The following is a 24,058-nucleotide window of genomic DNA, read 5'->3' on the forward strand; positions in this document are numbered from 1 at the left end:
CCACCTCCATCTCTGGGGGATCATCCTTCCCCCACCACCAGCCTTCCCACACTGCCTCATGCCGTGCTCTGCGGGGTGAGTTCTTGTATCTGTCTGGCCAGCCTACAGGTATGAAGTGTGTGGGGCTGGTCATAGTCTAAGCGGCCTCATGTTGACTTAGAGGAAACCCTTGTTATGGGCAGAAGGCAGACAGACCTAGCACATAGGCCTTCTGGGGGTCTTGTTGGGTGGCTGTGAGAACTTCACCCCACTGGAGCCCAGGGTGAGCCCAAGGCAAGAAAGATCCCCAACGGAGGAATGGGAAGTCTCACTTGTCCCAGAAAGAGAGTATTATTCTAAAGGAGGGAGGTGGGGAGGCGGAATCTTGGCAGGACATGCCTGTGTTTTATTCTTTATTGATGTAATGATTGTTTTGTGAAAGCACGCCCTCTTGATTGGTTGACTGCAGCTTGCTTTCGTACCCGCCAAGGGAAAGGTCAGCGTGAAGAAAAGGGTATGATTGTGCTCCAGTGATTTTTAAGAGTTTACTTACAGGAATGGAATTTAGCTTTGGAATTAGAAAATGGTCTAGCTGATTTTATTGAATTTTCACATCAGCGAATGAAATGAGTGCTGTCCGGAGGCCATTCGCTTAAACTGCTTTTCATGGGAACCCGGCTCCTTCCCTCTGGATGCTGAAAGGCCAAGCAGAGTCGGTCCCGCGTGCGGAAGAATGTAAAGGATGGAGACACCCTAGAACAGTCCCCGGCTGGAGTGGGAGCCTTTTAAAAATCTTTGCCAGTTTAAACAAAAATATGATCAGGAGTGATGAGAGTGAGTGAGGTTATCTGGCCTCGAGAAAGCCTCATTACACAAGGTAATCAAATAAATAAAATTGATCATGTTCGATCCTGGCATGAAAAATATTTTAACCTTTTCTTGATTGATTGCACAAGCTCCCGGCAATTGAATTACAAGGACTGTGAGCACGACTGTGTTATAAGGATAATATTTTAAATAAGGCCTTAATAACTGAGAGATGAGGTGTCTGGTCCTTAGAACTACGTAGGTCTCTTCTCATTTACACCAACTCTCAGGCAGAGAGGGTTTCAGGGAATCTGTGATGGTGTGCAGGCTCTTTGGCCTTACCAGGCTGAGGTGAAGGTCTGTTGTCCTTCCTTCTGTGAATACCCTCCTCACTTCAATAGTGATGAGGGTACTGACAAAGGCACCAGCGCCTCTTTGTATGATAACACCACGATTTACCAAGTTGTTAATAATACAGTTGTTTCAGGCATTAAGTATAGCACAGCGGTAGGGCGTTTGCCTTGCACGCAGCCAACATGGCTGATCCAAGTTCGATTCCTCCGCCCCTCTCGGAGAGCCCAGCAAGCTACCAAGAGTATCTCGCCTGCACGGCAGAGCCTGGCAAGCTCCCCGCGACGTATTTGATATGCCAGACACAGTAACAACAAAGTCTCCAATGGAAACGTTACTGGGCCCGCTCGATCAAATCGATGGTCTACGGGAGGGCCTTTACTTTACTTTACTTATACCTATCCCATAACCAGTGTGACCAACCCTGAAACGCCAGCACCTCTTGTATTATAACACTGTGATTTACCGCATTGTTCATGTGACAGTTGTTTAGGCATTAAATATTCCAACACCAATCCCATAGCCAATGTGATCTTTCCTCCACCACTGTCCCCAATTTCCCACCCACCACCCCAGCTTGCAAGGTTTGCTTCATATTGTTTGTTACAAGACAAAGGCAGATGGAATGATCAAAACTTAGATGAATAAAAGTTATCTTGTGATCATTGTTATTATATTTCACAGTGATGTTACTAAAGTAATTGTCTGATGATCCAAGACAATATGCCTATTGGTGCTAGTTAAGCCTTCTATGTTATTGTTTAGAGTTCTTATCATTAGCTTAATATAACATTATATTAACTGAATATAAAACTAGACAGCCCCCACTCTGCTCCTGACCACAGCTGATTCTCTGGCACCAGACCTTCCATGGGGCAGGGTGGAGTGGCATCACAGTAATGCACTATAGGGTCCTTTTCTCTCTGCCGACTTTTCCTTCATGGGCAAAGCAAGCAAGCTGGATTTGACCAATCAAGAAAGGCTTTTACAACACATAGTAAAGCATAGGCATGTCCTGCCAAGATCATCCTTTATCTAGTTTGTAGTATTAATATTAAAATAATTAATGTTATTCATTTTGTTTCATTTTTATTATTATTGTTACATTTGCTGGAGCGATAGCACAGTGGGTAGGGCGTCTGCCTTGCACGCAGCCAACATGGCCGACCCGAGTTCGATTCCTCCGCCCCTCTCGGAGAGCCCGGCAAGCTACCGAGAGTATTCGATATGCCAGACACAGTAACAACAAAGTCTCCAATGGAGACGTTACTGGGCCCGCTCGAGCAAATCGATGAACAACGGGAGAACAGTGCTACAGTGCTACATGTATTATATATATATGGGCTGGAGCGATAGCACAGCGGGTAGGGGGTTCGCCTTACAAGCGGCCAACATGGCCGACCCGAGTTCGATTCCTCCGCCCTCTCGAACCCGAGTTCGATTCCTCCGCCCCTCTCGGAGAGCCCGGCAAGCTACCAAGAGTGTTCGATATGCCAGACACAGTAACAACAAAGTCTCCAATGGAGACGTTACTGGGCCCGCTCGAGCAAATCGATGATCAACGGGAGGGCCTTTACTTTTACTTTACTTTTACTATTGTTCCATTTGGTGGTCTTCCTTGCAACTTTACATCAGGTTTGCTGTGATCCTACTGACAATATTATGAAATTTGGAGGTGTCCTCTAACCACACGGTCCAGAGGCTGTGGAGCTGGAATGACCTGGTGGCTTGGCAACTTGATGAGGTTCGGCTGTGGAGCTGGGCTGTTTCTATGTTAGAGGGTGTCAGTGAGACCATGGGCTTCCCGGCCTCCCTCATTTGCCTACTTACAAGACCCCCTTTAATACCTCCTGGCCCCACTCTTAGCTCTGCCTAAGTGTTTGCTTTTTCTTTTTTGCTTTGCTGGGTCACACCTGACAATGCACCGGGGTTACTCCTGGCTCTGCATTCAGGAATTACTCCTATCCGGGGACCCTATGGGATGCTGGGGATCAACCCTGGATCAGCCGTGTGCAAGGCCAACGCCCTACTCACTCTGCCATCACTCCAGCCCGCGTTTGCTGCTTAAGCCTGAGTCTGTGTGGCGATGAGCCACATCCCAGAGCCTCCTGCCCGTTAGTGGCAGAAGCAGGTCCCATCATCCTGGCTGTTGTGGCTCTGTGTTTTGAGTCCAGCTTGAGGGATGCAGAAAGGTACGTGGGAGATACCTGGGCGTGTCCGGGGGCAGGATGGGGCTGGCATGCTGTGGGCAGGACAGGTGCTGGAGGTTGTTGGTTTGGCTCTCTTACAATGTGGCTTCCAGAAGCCACAGAGGGTCATGCTCAGGCTTGAGACAAAATCAGAAACTGAGGCACCAGGGCAGGGATCAGAGGTGAGCGCTCCCCAAATGTCTTTCCTTTTTCTCTCTGCTACTCACCTTAATGTTGGCCATTTGCCCCATGTCCCCGGCATCTTAAGGGTGTCTCAGCCTCTGCTGGTTCGTCCTGGCCAGATGCTCCCACCTCCCTCGGTATACCTGCACTTCCCACTCGTGTATCTGCATGACAGTCCCGCCCAAACTTGGGAGCTTCTTTCCCCTCCAGAAGAACCCATGAGCTGCTCAAAGGCTGCTTCTGCCTCTGCCTCACTCCTCTAGAGGCTGCTGTTACCCCTAGCAACTGGCCTTTGGTTGACTTCAGAGTTCTCTAAGAGGAAAGACACCCCCTCCACAAAAAAAAAAAAGAAAAAAAATCAATTTCTAAGGAATTGTGATATCCTACAGAGCAAAACACCGATAAACAATAATTCTGATTTTAAAAGCTTAACAAGGCCTTTCAACAAAGGTTTGACACGGGTTCTTAGCGTGCATTATTTCGAGATTAGAATTTCCTATAAGTCGTTCAAACAAGGGTGTCATTTGCTTTGCTGTGCTTTTGTAGTTTTACCTCATGGAACTTGTCCAATGAGAGGGACTCCAGCAGGTGAACTGTGAGCCTGTGCTTGCTTAAATGTCATAAATGTGATTTTGGACATGTGACAGAGGGCTGAGAGAATGCATGGCACAGGTGGGCTCCCCTCACTGCCGTGCCCAGATGGGCCCCCCACATACACACACATACACCATACACACACACACACACACACATACACACACACAGAGTTCTGAAAATGCTTTTTTTGTTTTTGTTGATGGGTCACACCCAGTGGTGCTCAGGGGTTACTTCTGGCTCTGCACTCAGGAATTATTCCTGGTGGTGCTCAGGGGGCCATATGGGATGCCGGGAATCGAACCTGGTTTGACCACCTACAAGGCAAATGCCCTACACACTGTGCTATCTCCTAATCCCCTCTGAAAATGCCTTAGACTACCCCTTAAGCCACAGCAGAGGCAGTCCAGGGAGTTTATCATTTTAATTAGGGAAGGTGAAAGGGAAAAGAAACTAAGATTAGAGAGAGGGAAAGAGCTGTGTAAAAAGTGTCCTTTTTCTATCTTAGAAAACGGTATTTTATTCCTTTTAAATCCATCTGAAAATCCAGTGCTAGAGGTGTTTTCTAGACAGATATTTTGAGAGAAAAGAAACCGCCAGGAATTGTAAAAATGATCCTTGCTGTTGGGCTTACTCCTGGTTCTGCATTAAGGATCATTCCTGGTGGGCTCTGGGGGCCAGAGATTAAACCCAGTCTGGGCATAGGCAAGGCAAGTGCCTTACCCACGATACTATCTCTTTGGCCCCAAAGATCCTCCCTTTTGGTCCAAGGGGAGAGGGTCAAGCCGTACCCAACAGTGCTCAAAGGCTGTTCCTGGTTCTGTGCTCAGGAGTAACTCCTGGTAGTACCCCAGGGACCTTATGCTGTGTTGGGGATCAACCCATCCTTGACTCCATCTGAAAGCAAGAGCATTCCCTCCAGCCCCACAAAAGATCCTTCCCCCCAAATGAATATGCAACAAGTTGTCATTGGAATGGCCTGGAAAGGAGAAGCAATCACTGCTAATTGTTTTTTCTTTTTGGGTCACACCTGGCGATGCTCAGGGGTTACTCCTGGCTCATGCACTCAGGAATTGCTCCTGGCGGTGCTCAGGGGACCATCTGGGGTGCTGGGAATCGAACGCATGTTGGTCATTTTGGCTGCGTGCAAGGCAAACGCCCCAACCGCTGTGCTATCACTCCAGCCCCTGCAGCAAATTCTTACCACAAGTATCCCCAATTTTCCAAACCACCTGTTGCACTCCTTCCCTTAGATGAGAGAGCTGCACGTGTGCTTGTTTCTATGACAGAAGGAAATCCCGAGACAAGCAAGGGGTGATCCGTGCAAAGAGGAGACATAATCAAATGTAAGGCGATAGCTGAGGTGGGACTCTGGCCCAGAAAAAGGACTGTAGGGAAAAGTAAAAGCAAGTGAAGGAAGTAAAGACGACGTAGTTAATACTCTGCCAACATTAGTTCACTGGTGGTAACGGATATATATCAGGCTAATATACCTATAATAGGGGAGCTGGGTAGAAGGAATGAGAGGGCTTATCATCAAGTTTGCAATTTTTCCATAAAACTCTTATAAAAATAAAATTAATTTTCTTACAGAAAGAAATCTAAAGAGGATTTTTTCACTCTTACCACTAAACGGTCATAGGCACGGTCATAGTCCTCCCGTTGATCATCGATTTGCTCGAGCGGGCCCGGTAACGTCTCTATTGGAGACTTTGTTGTTACTCTGTTTGGCATATTGAATATGTCACGGGGAGCTTGCCAGGCTTTGCTGTGCAGGCGAGATACTCTCGGTAGCTTGCCGGGCTCTCCGAGAGGGGTAGAGGAATTGAACTCAGGTCGGCCACGTTGGCTGCATGCAAGGCAAACGCCCTGCCACTGTGCTATCGCACTAAACACAGAAAGAAAGCCAGCATCCACGTTGGCTTTGCAGCAGCCCTCATCATCAGTGGCCAACCCTGCTCCCTCCCCGGGAACTGCTCGCTTCTGGCTCTTCGTTCATCCTACCATTCCTGCTTTTCCTATAAGTCAGTGTTAACTTAGCTTTTACCACGTATGGGGCACAGAAGCTGGGAATGCTCCAGATTTTTTATCCTTAAAAATTAACAGTGAGGGGCTGGAGCAATAGCACAGCAGGTAGGGCTTTTGCCTTGCACGCAGCCAAAATGACCAACACGCGTTCGATTCCCAGCACCCCAGATGGTCCCCCGAGCACCACTAGGAGTAATTCCTGAGTGCATGAGCCAGGAGTAACCCCTGAGCATCGCCAGGTGTGACCCAAAAAGAAAAAAAAAATAACAGTGATTGCTTCTCCTTTCCAGGCCATTCCAATGACAACTTGTTGCATATTCATTTGGGGGGAAGGATCTTTCATGGGGCTAGAGGGCATGCCATTGCTTTCAGATGGAGTCAAAGATGGGTTGATCCCCAACACAACATAAGGTCCCTGGGGTACTACCAGGAGTTACTCCTGAGCACAGAATCAGGAACAGCCTCTGAGCACTGTTGGGTACAGCTTGACCCTCTCCCCTTGGACCAAAAGGGAGGATCTTTGGGGCCAAAGAGATAGTACCATGGGTAAGGCACTTGCCTTGCCTGTTCCCAGCCTGGGTTTAATCTCTGGCACCACATATGGCCCCCAGAGCCCACCAGGAATGATCCTTGATGCAGAACCGGGAGTAAGCCCAACAGCAAGGATCTTTTACAATTCCTGGTGGCTTCTTTTCTCTCACTTCCATTCCATTCCAAACCAGATACAAAGGTTTCGTGGACACACCCTGGCTTTGGAAAGTGAGAGGAGTCTTTCTGCCTGCAATCCCTGTACCTCTATGATAATTTACAGATAAAATTTTTAAAAGTCTCACATAGACCTGAAAATAGTGATGACGCTTGGGCCACATACTGAGTGTCCTTCTTGCACAGATTTGGGAAAGGGAGAGGCCTCGAGAGGTCACACGTGTGTCAACGCTGCACTGCACTGCACAGCCAGTGAGGTGCAGACCTTGAGCTTGAGTAGGGCTGCTCTGGATCCCTACTAACCCACATGGCCGGGGAGACGGCACAAAGGGCTGGAGCAAAGGTTTGCATGCTGCATCCCCCAGTTTGATCCCCGGTACTGAGTGCCCCCCACGCACTGCCGGGAGCAATCTTCCATGGCAGGAGTAGCCACCAAACACTGCTGGTGTAACCCAGAAATGCAAAACTAGAATTAGGCTGCCATGACCCAGTGACTGGATGCTTTTCTGCCATCTACAGTAGAAATGGGCTGAACCTCCTTTCCTCTATCTACATCTGTCTGCTCTGATAGCTTAAGCACGCTTACACACACACACACACACACACACACACACACACACCCCAATATATTCAGGAGCAGATGAATGGGTGAGTAGAGAAGCCACTTGAAAGTCTGCACATTCTGTCAGATGAGCCAGGCATGCTGTTCTGTCACTCAGGCATCTGCACTCACCAGGAACACTCAGTGTCTCCTATTTGTACTTTCTCTGGAGAACATTAAAAGAAAATAACAATAGCCTGTTCTTCCACAAAGCTCACTTTTCTAAATCCTGCCACAATGAGACATGGGGGGCAGGAGGGAGGTTTTAATTTTTCACTCCAGTGTTCTCTGAGTACAGGGCATTTTCTATGTACAGTTCTAGATGGGTAGTCAAAGCATGAAAACAGAGAAAGAGAGGGACAGAGACGGACAGAGAGAAGATAAAGCACCTTCCATAGAGGCAGGCCTGGGGGTGAGGGGTAGGGGGTTATGGGAGGGAACCTGGGGACATGGGTACTGGGAAATGTGCACTGGTGGAGGGATGGGTGTTGGAACACTGTATGACTGAAATCCAATCGTGAGCAGCTTCGTAAGGGTCTATCTCACAGTGACTCAATAAAAAAATCTTTTTTAATTAAAACGTGAAAACACATCCAAAGAGAACTTTTTATGAGAGGAAGCTTATAACACATGCATCAGGAAAGATTGTTGCTTGGGGTTTGCTACCATGCTCAGGGGTTACTCCTGGCTCTGCACTCAGGGATTACTCCCAGCAGTGCTCTGGGAACCATGTGGGATGCCAGTGATTGGACCCAGACTGGCCACGTGCAAGTCAAGTGCCATACCTGCTGTCCTATTTCTCCAGCCCCTGCTGACGAGTGCTCTTGCTGGCGATAACAGTCATAGTAAGAGTCTCAGAGGAAATCAATAGGATAATGTCCACTCTCCTCTGAATCCATCTAAGAAATCCAGAACAATAGCCCCATCAAACAGCTCTTTGGAGACAAGGGTTGGAAGTTCGGCGATAGTTGGCTAATAGGGGGCAGATGCATTCTCCAGCCCACGTGTTAGATTAATAATAGCTGTGGAATGGTTGTCACTGTCTTTTTTTTTTAAATTATTGAATCACCATGATAAACACAGTTACAAAGTTGTTCATGATTGGGTTTCAGTCATACGATGATCCAACACCTGTCCCTTCACCAGTGTACATTCCCCACCACCAGTGTCCCCAGTTTCCCTCTATGGCAAGCACTTTGTCTGTCTGTCTGTCTCCATCTCTCTCTCCTCTCTCTGTCTCTCTTTCTCTCCCTCTCTCTCCCTCTCCCCTTTTGGGCATTATGGTTTGCAGTGCAGGTACTGAAAGTTCACTGTGTTTGTCCCTTTCCCTATGTCCTGTACTCAATTCTTGTCCAGACTGATCATTTCCAGCTATCACTGTCCTAGTGGGATGGTCACTGTCTTGATGGCTTGTGCCTTGGTACCTTTCACCCCCCACACACTCAGTTATGCTCCTTGGGCCCCGCTGGGCTGGGGCAGCTTCTGGGTGTCTCCCCACATAACCAACCCTGAAGGCATAAAGAGAGTGCCAAGTGCTCCAGGGGTGTGAATTCTCTTCCAATGCAGTTACCAGATTTCTGAAAGCTGTTGTTGAAGATGCATAAATAAGCAGTCCTGGGCCGTATCACATAATTATCTGCCACACTTTTGAAGTCATGACAAGCTTCTTTGGAACCTTCTGCCACACTGAATGTGCCATAGGGATACCCGTGACCTTTGTGGGCAGCCAAGTGGCAGGTCCTGTGAGCTATGCTGGCATCTGTAAAGCGGGAGACAATCCGAATTGCAGGAAGAGCTTTCTGGAAGCAAAGAGGGGCTAGTTTTCCCAATCAGATTCACAGACATCCCCGGGTCTGTGAGCTGCCAGGGGATGCCAGATCAAGAGAGTCCCCGTCAAATAAACGTAAGAAATCAGTCATTATCCCCCGCGAACAGATGAGTCAAGTGAAGCCAAATTTCTCTTTCTCTTGTCTCTTTTTGTCTGTCTGTCTCTCTCTGTGTCTCTCTCTGTCTCTCTCTCTGTCTCTCTCTCCTGGTTTTGGGGTAATACCCAGGGTGTTCAGGGTTTACTCCTTCCTGGCTCTGGGCTCAGGGATGACTTTTAGCAGTACTCAAGGGGCTATACTGGGTGCCAAGGGTCAAACCGGGTCAGCTACATGCAAGGCCAGCACCTCCCCCGCTGTATTATCTCTCTGGCCTCTTTTTTGCCTAATTCATGTCCCCTCCAGCCCCGAAGTGTGTCCACAGCCCCCCGCATCTGAGCTTTGACTCCTCCTGTTTCTCAGGGGATAGACTGGTGGCGAGAGTCCTGGAGGTGGGGATCAAGGCGTGTCCATCCCACCCTGCCTGACAGCTCCTCCAGGACAGCCCTAGGCCCCTCTTCTCAGAGGCCAAGGAGGGTTGCAGCTACCTGGGAGTGGGGGGTGTGACTGGGCGGTGTGTGTGTGTGGTGGGTGGGCGGGGGACATGCATGCTTGGCTTCCTCCAAAGCCTGGAGCAGGGTTGATGTTCACCCCTGCTAAGTGGCCCTCGGATTCTTTCCCACAAAGCTCATTATTTCTGACCTATTTGAAGGCAGCTTCTCTGCTGCTGTTTTCCCTTCTGCCTGCAGGTGATTACAGCCTCTGCTTATTACTCTTCTCCGATGAGGGAAATTGTTTTTCTCTGCCTCCCTTAGCTCAAAGCAGGCAGCAATTTGGGGTTTGTGGTTGTTGCTTGGTTTCTGTCATTACTATCATTCCTTAGCCTCCTTTTATTGGGACTCTACCCATTAGGCTACCTCAACGCAGGCCAGAACAGTAGTACAGTGGGGAGGGCACTTTCCTTGCATGTGTGCAGTTCAATCCCCGGCACCCAATATGGTCCACTGAGCACCACGAGAGTGACCCCAAAACTAAACAAAACTGAAATAAGTTATCTTAACTCTTTTAAAAGTTAAATCATCTGACCCCTGAATTTTTGTCCTTCATCTCATCTAAATCTTTGGAAACTTGCCCGGTAGGCCAAGCAAACACTCACGCTCTGAGTGGTCCCGGGACATGTGGCTTGTTTTTGTAACTGAGTCCCACCATCAGGCAGACGCAGGTGGCACCAACTTTGGCATCATCAGCTTGTAAGAATGGTTTCACAGTTCATAACATTCCCTGAAGATCCCCAGCAGGTCATTAGTTCTGCAGGTCCCCAGCTATAAATGAGGAGATCTTTTCTTCCCAGCCTCTCTCGACAGGGTGTCTGTTCTGGGGGAGGGGGAGGGAGGTGGCCTCCAGGGAAGGAGAGCACACGGCCACACAGCCTCCACCTGACACCCGTATTGTCCCATTATTGGAGGGACCCTCCACGTTTCACTTCACGGCGAGAATTGCATCTTTTAAATCGCTCTCACACCATAGTGCCTTCTGGGAGGTATTTCTTTTTAGCCTCCGTAATGGATGTTGTAAAAAAATTTTTTTTTATGTTTTGAAGAGCTTTATAAAATATTCACTAAAGACTGAGCTTGCCACTCTAGTTACGCCTATACTTTCTTGGGAGGAAAAAGATTTTTTTTAATCCTGAAAAACTGATATTGCTTTATTTCTCACAAACGCCAGCAATCCTCCCCTCCCCCTCCCCCCTCACTAGCCCCTTTCCTGTTCCACCTCATCCAAAATTGCATCTCAGTATGTGCTCAAAGGACACATGGACATACACATACACACACACACACGCATGTGCACACACACACACACACACACACACACACACCTGTACACGCAAACACATTTTCAAACACTTTGAGTGTTGATGTCTTCACTCTGCACATAGCTATGAAGAGCCTTTCAGGTTTCAGGCACTTTTCTATGTTTCTCCATTTTGTTTTATTTTACTCATTAGCGTTTGAGTGACATGCCTGCCATTGTGTTGGCACCGATGGTTTTGAGGTACAGTCACCTCACCATGCCACCGCCAAAGTGCCCGTGACCCTGCCAACGTCCTTATGTCTGTCACCTCCAGCCCACTCCTCCAGTCCCTCTCACCCTTTGCTTCAAAAGAAGAGTTTTGCCACTCAAGTTCGACAGCTTGTACTTCAGTACTTTGCTTTCCCTCGTTTGGGGTCTCTACATACCACGCGTGCACGAGATCATCTGGTATTTGTCCTCCCTCCACTTACTTTGTTCTGTTCCCCTTGAGCAAACAGCAAGATTCCCTTTTGTAGGACTGCATAGCGTGTATTTCCATGGCAGACTGTTTAAAACTCTGCCCTCATTTTGCCTCTGTGCTAGCACATCAGAGCCGATAACAAATTGGATAAATGAGTGAAATAGCATGAAAAGGGCCAGTAAGGAGAAAATAGGACGTGGAAGAGACTGACTGGGGGAAGGAGGGGGATGGATCTGAACTGGGGGTGGAGGGGCAGGCTACAGGGACACTTTCACTGGAGTGTAGAGTGTTTTTAGTTAAGCCCAGAAGAAGCTATATTCCAGCTAAGTGCAGAGTGGTTGCAAGGCACCGCCAAGAGGGATCCTCTTGGTCTTCAGGAAATTGCCAGGATGTTGAGAGGTGTGAAGTGAGGTGGTGAATGGTCTGCAGAGATGGAGAAAGTCAGACCAGAGGTGGCCAATCCGCAGGAGGCCAGCCTCTTACCAGGCGATTTTCTCAGAAGGAGAGTTGAGCTGTTGGGGGCTTTGGAGAAAAAAAAAACTAACTGGATCTGAGTTAACCTTCTGAGAGCTTGTCTGGGAAGCAGCAAAGGCTGATCAGGGTGGGACTGTTGGGCTTGGGCGGGGGGGGGGGGTGTGGGGGGAGCAGGGAAGGGACGAGAGGCTGCCAGGGCAGGCGTGTTTTGAGGTGGGAGCCAGTTGATCTGTTTGGTGGATTGTAGACAGACTAGGAGGGGGATGGGGCAAGTGGGACCCCAGAGTTTGGCGTCTTTGCAAATGAAACGGGAAGGGCCGGGCTGAAAAGAAACTCAGCACATCCAACACGTTAATATCAAATGGTCAGACGCCAGACCTTTGGCAGGGCTCGCGCTGTCTGTGGAGAGGTTGGTGTCTGAACCTGTCCAAAGAGCCGGGACTCGGAGTTTGCTCCGCATCAGTGCTCCCTCTGCACTGCCAATGTTTCCTCCTCCCTCTTCTCTTCCTCCCAACCCTGAGGAAGCTCAGTTTCCAGGCTGTGGTGTTGGAGTTGCTGGTTTTGCCTGCAGCGGGGATGGAGCGCCCTCAGAGACCTTATGTCTGCATCTTGGAGACCCTCTGGGCCTTGTGGTCAGCGTCCCCCACGGACCTCCTCCACGCCATCCTTCTGAGCCCCACAGACTCTGGCTGTCTGGACTCTTGTGCGCTGCTTTAGTTACTTCTATGCCTTCTAGCAACCACTCTGCACTTTTGAGTAGAACCCAGAAGAATAGATCTTCTTCTGGGTTCTACTCAAAACACTCTGCACTCCAGTGAAAGCATCCCTGCCACGAGACTCACTGTCCCACAAATCAGGCTTGGGTGGGTAGGGCTGACTGTGGCTAATTTATTCAGCTTTGCTTTGTTTTGTTTTATTTTGTCTGGGTGCTCAGGGGTCACTCCTGGCTCTGCACTTAGGGATCACTCTTGGTGGTCAGGACACCCTAAGTGGTACCGGGGATCAAACCCTGGTTGGTGCATGCAAGACAAATGCCCTACCCGCTGCACCGTTGCTCTGAGCCTCTTCAGCCTTCCTTGACATTCAGTTCACTGTTGTCTAGATACAGGAGCGTTCCTTAGATCACAAAGCCAAAGAACTAGAAAATTTTACTGTCTTCTAATCTTTCTGTGGAAATCTTCTGAGAAATCAACTGAGTGGATTCACAAGCATCTTAACGGACACTAAGTTGCTCCCCTAGAATGACTCAGGCACTGCTTGTCTCTGTGCCTCCCAGTCCCGGTCAGGGGCTGATCTCATGTCTGCTCAAGGTGAAAAATCAGACTCCCTAATTTTCTCAATGATAAAATTCCAGCTTTCACACATATCCGGGCTAAAGATGAGACACGTCACCTATGAAACAATAAATCTAGAATGTTTCCCATTCCTTGTTATTCTTACAAGTCTGAGGGATAACACAAACAGCATATTTTTACCCAAAAAAAGGGAATATTGATGTTTATCCAAAGGTTCCAGATAACACAAACAGCGTATTTTTACCAAAAAAAAAAAAGGAATATTGATGTTTATCCAAAGGTTCCAGTGACTCAGGTCTGCCATGCTGTATCCAGCCCCCGAGATAGCTCAGCTGGCAGGACAGTGAAGAGACTGGTTCTGGCTAGAACCATGTTCCCATGTACCCATGCTCTCCCTCAGCCCCAAGGAGCCTCAGTCAGGCCTTCTTTGTGTGTCCACCTTAGGGCAGCATAAAGTCAAGGTGGCCAGTGTTCTCACATCCCCTGGGTCCAGGTTGCCCACCTGTGGGGCAACAGGATGTGGTGAACAGAGAAATTCACCTTTTGAATGTAAGAGCAAGGAGCCCACCTTGTGGGCAGGCACAATCAGGGAAGGGAAGGGCTTCCCGCCAGAGAGTCTCTGTCACCAGGGACTACTCATTCTTCCAGAAGGGACAGAAGAGAAACAGCATTGACACAGAAGAGAAAATTAATCAGAATATGGGACTTTCCAAGAACAGATGACTGGTTAAACAAACTCTGGTACATCTACACAATGTCCTACTATGCAGCTGTTAGGAAAGATGAAGTCGTGAAATTTGCTTATAAGTGGATGGACATGGAGAGTATCATTCTAAGTGAATTGAATCAGAAAGAGAGGGACAGACAGAATAACTGCGCTCATTTGTGGAATATAAAATATCATAATGTGAGACTAACTCCCAAGGGCAGTAAAGACAGGGCCAGGAAGATTGCTACAGTTGGTAGCCTGGCTCATGAGCTGGGGGAGAAGGCAGCTGGGATAGAGAAGGGACCACTAAGTCAGTGATGGTTGGAGGGATCGTTCGGGATGGGAGATGTGTCCTAGATAAAGGACCAAACGTGATGGCCTTCAGTGTCTATATTGAAAACCATAATGCCCAAAAGTACAGAGAGAATATGGGGGAAATTGTCTGCCATAAAGGAAGGGGGAGGGGTGGGATTTGGGCAGCGGATACTGGGGACATTGGTGGTGGAAAATGAGCACTGGTGGAGGGATGGGTGTTCGATCATTGTATGACTGAAATTCAATCATGAAAGCTTTGTAACTGTAGCTCACAGTGATCCAAATTTTTTTTTAAAAGAGCATGATGCTTTGGGCGTACTGGGAAGAGGGTTGGCCCTCAGATGTTCTGGGAGGGCTCTTCCTGCAGAGCCTAGGAGTGAGTGCAAACCTTCCCCAAGACCATGATCACAGAAAGGGGCAAACACAAAGGGGGCAAGTGCTCAGGATTCAGAAGCCAGAGGGGAGTTGGAGGGCAACAGGGAGCAGGAGAAGAGTGGGGGGAAACAGTCAGAGAAATAGCAGAAGGTTGGATCTGTCTGCATCTAGGGCCGTAGGGACACAAGTCACCTTAGAGACACGGAAGCCATTTGGAAGGTTCTAGAAGAAGAGCGGTGTTTGGGGATTTTTTTTTTTATGAGATACAATGTTTGACACACAGGGAGAAGCTGTCTTTAGCCTTCTCGTCGAGGGAAGGTGACTGACTGGTTTGGACGGGGCAGCAAGCAGGGAGCTGGTGTGAGTTTGTAGGAAGACGACTCTTTCCAAAGCAGTGCCAAGGGGATTTGCTGATAGAGAGCATTTTGTGTGAACAGGAAAAGAGGAATTTGCCATTTTTAACTGCCAAATAGATTTTTGGATTCAGCCTTGAGGAGCGTGGATTCGTTGTTTATTGGGCCAGACATCCGCGTGAGAGGAAGGCGGAATCCAGGGAGGAGAAAGGCAGCGTGACGACAGGAGCAGGAGACGCAGCGGCGTGACGGGCACTGCGAGCCAAAGAATGGAGGAAGCTTCTGTATTAATTAAAAATTATTCACGGTCCTCCCGTTGTCCATCGATTTGCTCGAGCGGGCCCAGTTAACGTCTCCATCATGAGACTTGTTGTTACTGTGTTTGGCATATCGAGAACGTCACGGGGAGCTTGCCAGGTTCTGCAAGGAAGCTTCTAGAAATCGGAAAAGGCCAAGAAACAGATTGTCCCCCGGAGTCTGCAGGAGGCACAGCCCTTATCAACACCTTGATTTCCGCCCAGCGAGACTGACTTCACACAGGACTCCAGAACTGTCCAAGAAAAGCTTCTGAGCCACTGAATGTGCTGCCATGTGCAGCCGCGATGGGAACTGAATCCACAGACAGTCCGGGGAAGATGTGTGGAAGTTGTTGGAGATGCGGCTGCAGTTCGTGAGGGCGTGGACTTAGGGGGCGGAACGCATCGTCGGGTAGATGCACTTGCCTCGGCCAGGCTGAGGGGAGCCCCAGCAGAATTTGTGCGGGGGTAGAGAGAAAAGAAGAGGCCTTGAACTGCCTTTGGCCACACCACATGCGGAGATCAGGGAGGTAAGAAAAGCCCAGGAGAGGGGCTGGAGCCATAGCACAGCGGGGAGGGCGTTTGCCTTGCACGAGGCCGACCCAGGTTCAATTCCCAGCATCCCATATGGTCCCCCGAGCACTGCCAGGGGTGATTCCTGAGTGCATGAGCCAGGAGGAACCCCAGTGCATCGCCGGGTGTGACCCAAAAAGAAAAAAAATGGAAAGGAAGAAAGAAAGAAAGAAAGAGAGAGAAAGAGAGAAAGAAAGAGAAAGAGAGAAATAGAGAGAGAAAGAGAGAAATAGAGAAAGAAAGAAGGAAGGAAGGAAAGAAAGAAAGAAAGAGAAAAAGAGAGAGAGAGAGAAAGAAAGAAAGAAGAAAGAAAGAAAGAAAGAAAGAAAGAAAGAAAGAAAGAGAGAGAAAGAGAGAGAGAAAGAGAGAGAAAGAAAGAAGGAAGGAAGGAAAGAAAGAAAGAAAGAAAGAAAGAAAGAAAGAAAGCAAGCCCAAGAGAGTGAGGTGTGAGAGAGGCTGTCCCCAGCTGAGAGTCCCAGGTCCTTGAAGTCGAGCATTGGCACGTATCAAACACAGCGCCATCCATTGCAGGGAACAATTTGATGAGTATCAGGTGATCTCTATCCTAAAGTGCTCACTGACTCCTACAAAAGTGCTCTGGAGGGTCACTGGTATTTGAGAACAGAATTCTCTACAAAGCATGTTTTTTTCTTGTAGTCGTTATTTAGCTCTGACCCTCCCTTCATAAGCTCCAGACCCGAGCACGTTGTTTGGACGCTGCCCAGCCATCTAAGTGGCCAGGCTCCATCCCGAGGTCTTCGCCAAGGGCCAGGCCTGTTCTCTTAGGAGTGGGATGGTTGTTCCTTTTTAAGCAGCAGCCCTTGCTTTTTATTTCCTCATCCTGTGAACGTTCGCTCTTCCGCACTCCAGAGCCCAAATACTCGCTCTGTGTCATGAAGGCGCAGTGAGTCACGCATCTCCTTCCCCAGGAGCCCTCAGAGAGCACACACGGCATCTGGGGATTATGTGCTACCCGCAGCCCGTCATGGCATCAGGCACTTGACTGGTATTCAAAAGAGACCGAACACAGTTTTAGATGAAGTTTTAATTTTGAAAACATGCCTTTCCTTCACCACACAACACCACACACACACACACACACACACTCACACACACACACTCACACACACACACTCACACACACACACTCACACACACCACCACCACCCAGCCCCACACTGGATTTCTAGACTCTACACACACACCGGTCTACTCTCTGATCTGCCACCCCTAACGGGCCATAGCCAAAATAATGGACTGGCAGCTGGACATTGCTCAGTTGATTTCCAGTATTTCTCTTGAGGGAGAAGGACAGGATGAGGGTCTTCCGGAAGGAGCTAAAGAGAGAAAGATAGGTTGAGAGGTAAAAGATGACAGTAGATGGATGGATAGAAGGCAGGTGGGTGGGTGCATAAGAGATGAGTAGGATCTTTAGCTAATAGGTGGGTGGGTGGGTGGATAGATGGTGGGTGGATAGGTGTGAGGACAGATAGAGACAGATGGACACAGAGAAGGATGGATTGATTGCAAAGAACTTTCACGAAGCCAGCATGTGGGAAAGGTCTGAAACCAGCAGCAGGAAGCACTCGCCAGCACACCCCATTGAAAGCACCCATGTTTCATGCTGAAACTCCGGGATTTCCCTGCTTCCAGCTCCTGATGCTGCTGCTCCGGCCTGCAGGAAGGCCACAAAGCAGCCAGCCGGCCAGGACTTGCTGTGAGTCCTTTGTGAATCCTTCCACCCAGCACCCAGAGACTCAGCCTCTGTGCCTGGCCCCGGGAGTCAGGCCCCATTTCCCCTGCCCTGTGAAATCAGCCGCACGCATCCCTTCTCCTGGTCCGAGGCCCGTTCTCAGCCTCCGGCTCCTTCTCATCACCATAGTGACCCGGAGCCATCATGTGTCTGGGGGACGATCACCTGAGCCAGCTCCAGGAGAGATTTTGCCAGGCTCTGGAGGGCTTCAGAGGACAGTCACAAGACACGGGTCTGTCTCGGCCCCCAGCCCTTCGGAGAGCAACAGAGGATGGGGCGCTGGAGAGAGGCGTCTAGTCCTCGTCGGTTCTGGCCCTGGCCCAGGCAGAGTGGAAGCGAGGCTGCCAGCGGCGCCTGCAGTTTTAGCAGCAACGTGGCTTTCTGTGATTGCCCGACTCCCCATCGGCCGCTTAGCTGTCAGGGAAAAATAATGCAGGACTTCGCCTTGTCATTCTCTCTCTCTCTCTCTCTCTCTCTCTCTCTCTCTCTCTCTCTCTCTCTCTCTCTCTCTTTCTCTCTCTCTCTCCTGCCTCCTCTGCGGGCACCTGAGCCTGTCCGAAGCCAGATGTTCTCAGAAATCAAGGTCTGAGCTCCAGGCCCAGCCTACACAGAGAGGGAAAATGACTCTGCTCCTGCCTCTCTGAGCCCCGGAGCTGGGGGGTCGCGGGCTCTGGCCCAGCTGGGAGAGAGGATTCGCAGGTTGCAGGCGCTGAACACAGACCACCACAGCGGCTGAGCAGACACAGCACTGACCCCCCAGTCGAGCAAGCCTTGGCCTTCCCCTGGGCAGGAGGGAGGCCCGCACTGGGCTGTTCTGGGGGTGCTGTGTGACTCAGTCCCTCTCTTCGGCAACTCTCCTTCTCCTCGACTTGAGAGAAGACAGTGTCAAGGCAGATCACAAGCAAACACGTGCTGTCTGGGATATGAGAAGAGCTCAGGAACAAAGAAGCAGCCCCACTGATCTGCGAGCCGGGGAGATGAGGATGAATTCATGTTTGCATTTCTGAAAAGGGATGGACTGGGAGGGCATGAAAGCACCTTAGCACCGCCGGCTGTGAGGACTCAGCCACTGGGCCAGGCTGCAGGTACAGGAAACACTCTTCTTTGGGGAATCCACTTTGCACCCAGAAAGTGAGAATGGGTCTCAAACTCCTTCGTGCAGAATGAGCTAGGTTTTTGTTTTGTTTTGTTTTTATTTTTGTTTTTTTTTTTTGCTTTTTTGGGTCACACCCAGCGATGCTCAAGATTGAACCCAGGTCAGCTTCATGCAAGGCAAACGCCCTCCCCGCTGTGCTGTTGCTCTGGCCCGATGAGCTGATTTTTAAAGGGGGTGTGAAGTGGGAGAAGGCCTTGTGATGTCCTCCCCCCCCATCCCCCCGTCTCAAGGGCAGCTACTCAGACTCTCCACACTCATCTGGAACACCCCGCCTTGATCCCAAGGAGCATCCAGTCAGTGCCGGGTTCGGCCATATCTTCTGCCAGCAGCTATGACCCAAACGCGAGGAGAATCAGAACCAACCCAAACTCTACCCTGCCCACTTTTTTTTTTTCAATGTCTAGTGATCTTCATGAGGGATGGCAAAGATCGGGTTAAATTAATTCCCTGTCTAGGGTTTGGGCCCATTTCCTGAAGCTCCAGATAGGAATAAATGGAAAGTTCTCCTTGTGCCAGAGCAGCTGAGCAGACACAGCAGAGACCTCCCCCAGACAAGCAAGCATTACTTTGGAAACGAGAAAACAGCCATTAACCTACATGTAATTTATTTTATTAAAATAACATAATTAAGGAACCATTGGATAACTGTATTGTATCAGGCACAACAAAAACATAACACCCCCTGAAAAATAAAATACATTTAAAAATAAGATAAAGGGGCTGGAGCTATAGCAGGGAGGGCCTTGCATGCGGCTGACCTGGGTTTGATCCCCAGCATCCCCTATGGTCCTCCAAGCCCACCGGGAGTGATTCCTGAGTGTAGAGCCTGGAGTGACCCTTGAGTATCACTGGGTGTGACCCAAAAAGCAGAAAAATAAATTAAAAATTAAAATAAAAGGGAAATGGGCCCAAACCCTAGACAGGAAATTAATTTAACCCGATCTTTGCCATCCCTCATGAAGATCACTATAAAACCCAGCTCCCAGAACCGCACGGCTGCATTTGGGGCCGCGTGACATCTTTTTATCTCATTCCTACTTTGGACAACCTGGCAGGCTACCGAACGTAACCTGCCCACAGGGCAGAGTCTGGCAAACTCCCCGTGGCGTCCCCAATATGCCAAATACCAGTAACAAGGATGGGTCTCATTCTCCTAACCCTGGAAGAGCCTTGAATGTGGCACTTTTTAAAAAAAATCTCAGGGCTAGGACGAAGGAGACGTTACTGGGGCCTGCTCGAGGCAATCGACGAACAACAGGATGGTCGTGATCGTGATCGTGAAAATAAAAGGGGGCGTGCTAGGGCTTGATTCCAACACAACTCTGAATGAATCCCCGAGGGCCGGTGTGTGCACACACGGCGCCGTGTCCTCATGGACCTCCCCTGGCCCTTTGCCCAGGTCTTGAGTGAAAGCCACAGGGGATTTGCAGCTGTTACAGGGCTGAGGTTTGCGCTCCACCTGCCCCCTCTTGTCCCCAGGGGTGCTGGGGGGTCAGTATAAACATGCCACCCCTGGGAGGGCTCCTCCCACACCCCGACGCAGACAGATGGGCACCAACCGTGTGTCTGGGCCCAGGCCTCACTGGTGCGCTTACCAGAGTCGCCCTATCTGTGGCCTGTGTCCCCTGCAGGGGAAGGACCCCCATGCTCCCGGCTTGGCTTGAAGACAGGTTCCTGAGAAGCAGCTGCAGCAGACCCCCGCCCCACTAGCTATGCCCGTGCCCCTGAGAGTGAGAATGGGGGTGGGGGGCTTTCCCCTCGCAGACACGGGCAGGTGCTGGAGTACGGCAGGCACCTGTGCAGCGTGGGCCGCAGCCCTGCTCGGGGAGAAATCACGCCCGCCTTCGCCTGCGCCCCAAGTCTGTCTGTGCCGTTCGTGCCTCCTTGGCGTGCCTGGAAGTGCCCGGGAGTGAGTTCTGAGCCTGTGAGGAGGGTTTCTTGTTCCTCATGGGAAGGCAACTGACTGGCAAGAACTTGGTTTGGTTTCTGATTCCTGTTTGCCCCCTCCGGCGTTCGTGGGGCTGGGCATGTCCACACAAGGCAGCTTGGCTTGAGGATGGTGCGACGGAAGAAATCACTTGTATCACTGGTATCACTTGTCATCCCGCGGCTCATCAAGTTGCTCGAGCGGGCGCCGGTAACGTCTCCATTCATCCCTGTCGGGAGCTAGTATAGCCCGATGGCATCTGCTCGCTCCAGGAACTCTGTTCCTGGAGTTCCTAGGCAGAAGAAATAAGTCGGTAAAACTTGAGCCATTTCTCCGACGATGGTCTTGGGTCTCTGTAGGATTCGCAGTAGATGTGTTCGACTGTCGGGTCGCACCAAGGGGTGCTCAGGGGACCTTAGTGTTGCCGGGGATTAAACTGGGCCCTGCGGCATGCAAGGCCAGCACCTCAGTGCCTGTCCTTCTCTCCCGCCCCTCGGGAGGATTCTGGAGTTTATGTCATCACAGGCCAGTCACAGAGACGCTGAGCCCCGGCCACCCGCAGCCCTGGCTGCTCACCTCAGGGAACGGAGTCACCTGACTCAGCCTCAGTTGCTTGGCTGGGAACTGAGACCCCCCCCCCCACCAGGCTCCTTTGTGGTGCTGAGCCTCCCAGAGGCTGGGGGCAGCCGTCCTCACACGACGGCTTATTGGGAGAATGTCCTGGCCTGGAAAATTCCCAAATCACAATCAATAGGCCCCACGGTCCCAGAATGGGCCAGGGTAGGGGTTCGGCGATGGTGGTTCAACAAACTCCCCCGGGAGAAAGCAAAGCAGCAGCAAATCTGAACCGGCCACTTTGTTTTTTCTTTTTCTCTAGACGAACATTTCCAAGTACAGCCTGGTGATGGAGTCAGACCTGGGCACCTTCTTGCCCACAGCACTGCAGTTCACGGGCAGCGAAGAGGCCAAGGTCATCATGAAGAAGATCATGAGCCTGATGCAGCCTCTCAACATCACCCAGCTCCTGGACGGTGGCGAGGGCACCGACATCAACTACTGGATCCAAGCTGGCGTGCCTGGTAAGACCAGAGTCCGGGACGGGCCGCCGGTGGGGGAGAGGACCCTTGGGCAAATGCGTTTCTGAGACTCCCTCTTCTTTCTCAAGCAGAAGCCCTCAGCCCCACCACAGAGGTTCTAATTCCATAACTCTGGGATTGGGCCCAGAATCCTGGTGGTGATTTTCTTCTTCTTTTTTAAGCTGGTGTGTTTGGTTTGTTTGGACAAACTTGCAGGCTATCGAATGTAGCCTGCCCACATGGCAGAGTCTGGCAAACTCCCCGTGGCGTACCCAATATGCCAAATACCAGTAACAATGATGGGTCTCTTTCTCCTAAAGAGCCTTGAATATAATCTCAGGGCTAGGATGAAGGGGACGTTACTGGGGCCTGCTCGAGGCAATCGACGAATAACAGGATGATTTGTGATTCATGTTTGGTAGCAAGCTCATCATTAAAACTGGAGAAGGAGGAGATGGCTGTCATCATTACAGATGTCCTTTGGGTTTTCAACCAGGGCTGAGAGGACTTTCCAACTTCTTTTCTGACCCGAATTCTGGGGCATGTGAATTGTTGGCTCCAGGGATGCAGGCTCAAATGCAGCCGCGAATCATTTCTTCCCTAAAGCTGGAACTCCGATGGGCATTTGGACAGGGGCACATTTCCCCTGATCTGTGATGTATGATGGGTCTCATTCTCCTAAAGAGCCTTGAATATAATCTCAGGGCTAGGATGAAAGAGACGTTACTGGGGCCTGCTCGAGGCAATCGACGAATAACAGGATGATGAAATGAAAACGAAAATGAAATGTGATGTATGCGGCAGCTATCTTGTTAGACAAGGGCTGAGCAGAGGTGGCGTTCAGTAATAGGAGTAGGTCTACAGAAACCTAGAAAATGGGCTAGAAACACAGGGTTTAAGGCAGACGCTTTCAAAATGTAAGTCTGAGACTGGAGAGGCAGTCCAAGGGGGCTAGGAGGCTGGCCTGGCATGCAGTTAACCCTGGTTCAGTCCTCTGCACAGAATATGGTCTTGTGAACACCCCTCCTCCAGGTATGGCTCCAAAATAAAAAACACAAAGTTTTTTACATAGATTTGGCCTCTCGCGGCTATAGGAAAGGTTATCAATGTGGTTTCAGGTGACTTATGTGCATGGGGAGGAGGGAGAGATGGCGGCTGGAGGGAGGAGTCTGCTGCTCTCCTTCCTACCCACCTCAGTTACCCGGAAGTGGCTAGAAATCAAGGACTGAGGAGAGTCTGCAGTGCGCCATGCAGGGTACAAATGCTCCCGTTTCGACAGCCCCAAGAGGTGGTCCTCACACTCTGCCTGGAACCCACTTGTTCTGCACGGCATGAGAGATGATCCTGACACCGGGATTCTTGGGGAACTGTGGATCAGGCTGGAATGAGAAATTGCTCTTTGTGGGAAAGTAAAGTCAGTCCTAGATCCTACCCAGGCTTTCGGGGTATGTTGCTTTTCCCTCACAGAAAAAGAAAATTCGGGAGGGGATGAATAGTGAATTAAATAGTTTTATTTATGTTATGAGGAAGAGGAGAGAGGTGGGGAGGGAAGGAAAAAAAGGAGAGAGAGAGAGAGAGAGAAAGTCAGAGGGAGAGAGTTGGAGAGAGTGAATCAGAGAGCGGGAGAGAGGAAAAGAGGGAGAAAGAGAGAAAGTGAGAGAGTCAGAGAGAGAGGAAGTCAGAGGGGAGAAAACAGAGAGTCAGAGGGAGACAGAGATATATCAGAGGGAGAGAGTTGGAGAAAAAGAGAAAGGGAGAGAGAGAGAGAAGGAGGGGGAGACAGAGGAGACAGTGTAATACAGTCAGGAGAAAATGCGGCTTCTCCAGAGGCAGAGAGCTCTGAATGGTCTTTATGGGCCAGCTACTTGATGGATATTCTTCGTGCTGCCTTGACTGGCGTTTCCTGTGGCCGTCAGAGTCAATTAGGGCATTTTCATAGAGGAGGAGCTTTGAACTCTTGGGGGTCCTCATTAGTGTTGTATCACAGTCTTTGTCTCTGCTGAAGTTCGTATTGTCCTGTCAGGCCCATCCTGTCTTATCAGACATCAACACTGGTTCCAGGTAGAGCCTTATCAGACCTCAGTTCCTGTGTCCACAAAGTGGGTCCAGCAATAATGCTTTTAGCTCTTTAAGGGCTAGAGACAGAGTATCTGCTTCAATTCCATCTTGGGTTTATTCCATC

At 50.0% G+C, this 24,058-nt stretch overlaps 1 protein-coding gene across 1 annotated transcript in view; it reads left to right on the forward strand.

Moving 5' to 3' along the window:
* Positions 1-24,058, forward strand: part of CPQ (carboxypeptidase Q) — a 294,821-nt gene that overhangs the window by 222,825 nt on the left and 47,938 nt on the right. The window contains exon 7 of the mRNA XM_056124932.1: positions 21,678-21,879. Coding sequence (XP_055980907.1) covers positions 21,678-21,879 — 202 coding nt within the window. The remainder of the gene's footprint in view (positions 1-21,677; positions 21,880-24,058) is intronic.

Source organism: Sorex fumeus, unplaced genomic scaffold (assembly GCF_029834395.1).
Source record: "Sorex fumeus unplaced genomic scaffold, SorFum_2.1 ptg000053l, whole genome shotgun sequence".
Classification (NCBI taxonomy): Eukaryota; Metazoa; Chordata; class Mammalia; order Eulipotyphla; family Soricidae; genus Sorex; species Sorex fumeus.